Source organism: Triticum dicoccoides, chromosome 5A (assembly GCF_002162155.2).
Source record: "Triticum dicoccoides isolate Atlit2015 ecotype Zavitan chromosome 5A, WEW_v2.0, whole genome shotgun sequence".
Taxonomy (NCBI): domain Eukaryota; kingdom Viridiplantae; phylum Streptophyta; class Magnoliopsida; order Poales; family Poaceae; genus Triticum; species Triticum dicoccoides.
The window spans coordinates 436,435,925-436,441,645 of record NC_041388.1 but is presented as its reverse complement, the minus strand read 5'-3'; the positions used below and the strand labels follow the sequence as shown (position 1 = coordinate 436,441,645).

The following is a 5,721-nucleotide window of genomic DNA, read 5'->3' as shown; positions in this document are numbered from 1 at the left end:
CTTCTTGAGCAGGAAAGACGACCTAGTCCCTGTATGGTTTAAGGCAGGGGTTGCTATCATGACATGGACGAAGCAATCTCCAGACATTCTCTCTGCTATGTTCGCCAGCGATATTGCTGAGCGAGTTTAGTCTTGGGAATGACACGTTCTAGTTTAGAAAACGGAAATGTGATTAACCGAGAGCAAGTAGAGTTTGATCAAATCACCAAGTGGGTTTTTTTTTGTGCGGGGGGAGTGGGTTGCATCACCTTTAATTCCTACTATATCAATAATAAATTAAGAACTTCCCTCACAATAAAATAAAATTGAAACGTACTGAGATAGAATAAAGAACGTCATTAAGCTCATCATTTCTGGCTTGACATCAAAGCCATTGTGGCGCAACAGCACATCCAATCCTCGGCCCACGGGAGCATCGCCTCCTTGCTCAGCTCCAATTTCTCTTGAGGGGCGTTACTAAAAAAAAAACTTCTCTTGAGATTCTAGAAGGTACTTCTTCCATAAACTAATATAAAAACGTTTAGATTACTATTTTAGTGATCTAAACGCTCTTATATTAGTTTACAGAGGAAGCATGCCATTCTTCAGACTCCATATCACCTCCATCATGTCACCATCGTCGTACACACATGTTAGTCCGTGAAGCCGAAGGCCGCATCGAGAAACGGCGATCATTAACCAGGATTGAACAACAAGGGATCTAGCTCAACTTCAGTGTTAAAGGGACCATTTTTTCTTTTCCATTATTCTTTTGTACTCGGGCTTTCCAGCAACCAGTTTATGCTCAGGGTGCTCATATGCTCATCATGGTACTGTATTTTGTGCGTGTCCGGTGGTTAGGTTTCACTGCCGATGGTTGAAGCTTTCTACCATCCGCGGCCGCCCGTCCTGCTTTCTTCCTGGTTTTGTCTACACCTGTATGTGACTGTATCCACCGGCAGGGACGGAGCTACAGGGTGGCCAGGGTGGGCCGCGGCCCACCCTGGGATTTTAGGCCGGCCTGTATACTATATGTTACGAGGAGATGGGCCACTGGGGAAAAAAGCCCAACAACAGCCTAATGCACGTCCCGACCCACACGCAGCCACGCCCACGAGCAAACCAGACCTAGTGCCTCTCCCGACTGGCCGTCTCCACTGATTTCGATCAGCCGTCAGCTGCCTGCCTCGCTGTCGCGGCTTCGCTGGCCCCTCCCGGCCGCCCGGAGCCACCGCCCTGGTCTGACGCCAACGGGCTGCGGCCTGCCCCGCCCGGCTAGCTGCTGTTCGCGCAGGGGCTCCCAGCTGCCGCAGCTAGTGCCTAGTCTCGGCCGCTCAACCCGTTGCCTTTTTCTGAGAGAGGTAATCCATCCGGCCATTCCCCTGCCCCCATTGTTGCTCTGATTTAGACGAATTTACATGGAGATTGACTAGATATTTTGTACGAATTCTGAACTTTTCAGCTGTGGCGCGTGTAGAGCAAACTGCATTCAGTAGTGGTATGCTCCTTGGCTCTTCACATCCATCCCGCTCCTTGGCAGGTTGGCTTCACTGGAGGCGTGTAGCAGCCACGGTTTCAACCCAATTTCAAACAAAGAGGCATATATATCATAATTTGGTGTGCTTGCTTCTAGACTTATTATTGCTTCAGCCGGCGGCGACGATAAGTGTTGATTTTCTACCATGAGTTTACTCAAGAGCAAGTTTAGAAAAAGACATAATTAAGAATTGCAGTATGTTTGTAAAACCACATTCGACCATATTGATCTATTTATAATTCTACATGGTATTGATAAACTAATTAGAATGTACACATGTCATATTTGTTCTATTTTTTTAGGTGGACCACCCTGGTCTAAAATCCTAGATCCGCCACTGTCCACCGGCCACCGCCACCACCCGCCCCCGCGGCGCTCCATATCAACCTCAGCCAGCGTCCGCTACCAGTCGCGCCCAGTTCGAAACACCACCTTTATATTTTCACCACGCCGTTTGAGCCGATCCATCTCCAAGTCCAACTGCTGCGGAATCCGAAAGAATCCATGGCCATGCTCGTGCTCGCGCTGCTGCCCCTGCTCGCCGCGTCCGCGTCCGCGGCGGGCGGCTGCGCGGCCGACGCGTCATTGTCGTCGCCCAACGGAAACGCCTACGCGGCCTGCAGCGACCTGCCCCGCCTCGGCGCCACGGTGCACTGGACCTACGACCGCGCCGCGGGGTCCCTCTCCGTCGCGTTCGTCGCCGCGCCGGCCGCCCCGGGCGGGTGGGTGGCGTGGGGGCTCAACCCGTACGGCGAAGGCATGGCCGGCGCGCAGGCGCTCCTCGCCGCGCCTTCTTCCTCGTCCGGCGCGTGGGCCGTCCGGACGTACAACATCTCCGGCTACGCGCTCGGCGCGCCCGGGCCCATCGCGTTCCCCACGACGGGCCTCGCCGCGGAGATGGGCGCCGACGGCCGCGTCAGGGTCTCCGGGACGCTGAGCGTGGGCCAGGGCGCGTCTGTCCTGAACCAGGTGTGGCAGGTCGGGTCCGCCGTCTCCGGAGACGGCGTTCCCGCGCCGCACGCCATGGGCGGCGACAACCTCGCCGCCAAGGCGAAGCTAGATCTGGTCAGGCAGACCAGCACCTCCTCCGACTCCGGCGGCAGCGGCCTCGCCAGGGAGCGCAATGTGAGCTAGCTCTCTTCAATCATCACCTGATGAGTCGAAAGCAAACACCTTATCCTGACTGACCGACTGACTAAACCATGCATGTTGTTCAGATCCATGGTGTCCTCAACGCCGTGAGCTGGGGCCTGCTGCTGCCCATGGGAGCCATCTTCGCGAGGTACCTCAAGACGTTCAGGTCGGCGGACCCCGCGTGGTTCTACCTCCACGTGACCTGCCAGATCATCGGCTACGCCGTGGGGGTCGCCGGCTGGGCCACCGGCATCAACCTCGGCAATGCGTCCAACGGCGTCACCTACGGTCTCCACCGCAGCATCGGCATCGCCGTCTTCGCCCTCGCCACCCTACAAGTAATCATCTATCTAACCAACACTTCCCAAATTCAAATTGAACTCGATCGTACCGATGCTAAATTTCGTTCAAACTTGAAACGGCGTCCAGGCATTTGCCCTGTTCCTGAGGCCGAGGAAGGATCACAAGTGCCGCGTGTACTGGAACGTGTACCACCACTCCGTGGGCTACGCCGTCATCATCCTCGGCATCCTCAACATCTTCAAGGGCATGGCGATCCTGGGCGTGGAGCAGCGGTGGAGGACCGCCTACGTCGCGGCCGTGTGGGTGCTCGGCGCGGTGGCGGTGACGCTGGAGGCGGTCACGTGGAGCGTGGTCATCAGGCGCCGCGAGGCCGAGCAGCACGGCAAGACCTTCCACGGCGCCGCCTAACCCAATGGCCGCCTGCCGCACACCGTGTAGTAGCTAGCTTTGAGATCATACGTACGTACTGAGATCTGGCATTTGTTCATCCATTCTTGCTGTGTGTAGTAGAGCTGGTGGGTCTTGTGGTTTTGGCGCGTGCCCCTATTTTTGTACCGTACATATATGCGTACGTAAATTATGGGACTGGCTATATATATATATATATATATATATATATATATATATATATATATATATATATATATATATATATATATATATATGTATGTATGTATAAGTTACCTTAATAATATATTTTGGCATCGTCAATTTTTTTATCCCTCCGATTTAAATCCAACGGCTGCGGTTTTCCTTCCTCCAGCCACCTTCCTCCTCCTACATGCCGACTGCGCTGTGCCTCGCCGCACGACCCCTCCTCAATCCACCACCTCCACCGGTCTGCCGACGCTTCAGGACATCCATCTAAACCCCCTACCACTCTTCATTTACGGCGCTGATAGCCCCCTCCCTCCTCTCCCTCGGCATCCCGTCAAGCTCTGACTCTCCTCCATTAGCTACGCTGCTGCCACCTCATCCCCGCCTTCGGGTTGCTCTCACCCGAGGCCTCACCGCGACGCCTTCGTCAAATCAACTATCGCGAAATGCAAATTTAGGCAACCTAAGAATAGGAAATGCGGTAAATTATAGTACTACGGTGAAGATTTGTTGGTTGTGTTGATTTTATCAGCAGTCTTGCTAAGTCTCGGTCGATGCTATATTCATAAGATTTTACGTTGAGATCCATGCAAAACTTTTTTTTTCAGTTTTTCGTTTTTCTCTTACATGTTATGTCACTTGACTGAGACTTGGTTAAATCCCAGTCGACTGAGACCTAGCCACACCTTTTATCAGTGTCGAACTCAGTGTGGCCACTTTTTTCTCTACCCGGCTGGCCAGGATCGTGGTTGATCATCACGTCCGCACCTGGGGTGCATGCCCTTTAGCAAAAGAGAAGCTGGGCGGGCGATCCGTTGCGTGCTCGGTGGACCATGCATGCGTATCTACGTACTCCTACATGGTTGGTGAAGTACAAACGAAGACAGATATATTTTTTTTGAAGAGAAACCGAAGACAGATATGGGAACGCAGAAAAGGATCGGTTTGCCCGTCAAGTAGCGTTCTTCGCTACGCTGATACAGTGCCTCAGAAGAAACGCACATGCACCCTTGAGCAGAAAGAAATGGCGTAGCTCATGTTGTTTAATTAAATGGACCCATTGCCGTAGTAGACTAGCAGTATGTGCTTTCTGTTGAGATTGCCCTTGAGAAAAAAAAATGAAGGGAAAAAGCATAAAGTTCGGTAGCAGCAAGCATCTTTCTCTCGTGTTTTTGCCTTTATTTCGAAAAAAGGGAAAGGAATATTTGATTCGGTGCCGTTTTACTTTGTTTTAGTTTACTCATTTCATTTCAAAGGTGATTTCGCTTTGGATAACATAATAAGCTAGCTGAGGCGCCCTTTTCTGACGGCGACGAGTTAACCATCAGTAGCTAGCTTTGGATAAATAGTTGGTAGCAGGATCGGAGCAGCCAAGCATCATCCACACTACACCACCACAACAAGAAAACTACAATATGCACAAACCCTGACGCCGGCGAGGCTGCACATTTCAGTCAGTGTATCTGATTCCACCTACTAGCCCGCCAAAAGCCACATGCACCACACGTTCGCCTCTTTCCTTGTCAGTTTCCAAGCTACAGTCTGATGGCACCTTGTTTCATCGGCGAAGCTACCTGGGAAGCCAGTTCGACGAATGCGACGCTCTCGCGGATTTGCTTCAGCCTGAAACAAAGGCTGGAGGGTGGCCATCCTCGGGCTAGGGTTGGTGGGGGTGGTGTAGGGGACGCCGGAGGCAACCAAGCTGAAGCAACTGCGAGTCAAAAGAAGATCTGAGCTGCTGCGTAACCGGAGAGAACATGCAGCTGAAGCAAAGCGCCAAACAACAAGTGACGGATAGTATACAGCTTAGGAGGCGCTATCATCCACCAACAACTTGGCAAATCGAGCAGCCATTTGCTGGGACTTGGGACTGGTTGGCAGGTGGCTTGGTCAGCGAGCTACAAGTTCTCACTTCTCACCGGCACTTGGACTGTTGCCTGCATCATCATGGTTCCCGCTGAAGGTGATCACATGAAGCCAAAACTGCTCAGGTTGATTCCTGCGTAAGAATAATTTAGGACATCAAAAGGCTGTAATGACAAAAAAGAGAGCAGGCCCACTAACCGAACGGAAGGCAGTAAGGCACATCATGATAAAGGAGTTATGAATCATTTTTTTTCAGAAAAGAAAGTTAAAACCATCGACCTATGCACACAACCATCTTTATTAAT

The 5,721-nt window shown here is 51.9% G+C and overlaps 1 protein-coding gene across 1 annotated transcript; it reads left to right on the top strand.

Moving 5' to 3' along the window:
• Positions 1 to 1,869: 1,869 nt before the first annotated feature.
• On the top strand, positions 1,870 to 3,516 carry LOC119302143 (cytochrome b561 and DOMON domain-containing protein At3g25290-like). Its single transcript, XM_037579176.1, has 3 exons — positions 1,870 to 2,641; positions 2,734 to 2,988; positions 3,080 to 3,516. The coding sequence occupies exons 1-3, from the start codon at positions 2,021 to 2,023 to the stop codon at positions 3,359 to 3,361; spliced, it is 1,158 nt and encodes a 385-aa protein (XP_037435073.1). The 5' UTR covers positions 1,870 to 2,020; the 3' UTR covers positions 3,362 to 3,516.
• Positions 3,517 to 5,721: the final 2,205 nt, after the last annotated feature.

Coding starts and splice junctions, on each gene's coding strand:
- LOC119302143 (XM_037579176.1), top strand. CDS start 2,021: ATGGCCATGCTCGTGCTCGCGCTGCTGCCCCTGCTCGCCGCGTCCGCG. Junction 2,642..2,733: donor GCCTCGCCAGGGAGCGCAAT/GTGAGCTAGCTC, acceptor CATGTTGTTCAG/ATCCATGGTGTCCTCAACGC. Junction 2,989..3,079: donor TCGCCCTCGCCACCCTACAA/GTAATCATCTAT, acceptor AACGGCGTCCAG/GCATTTGCCCTGTTCCTGAG.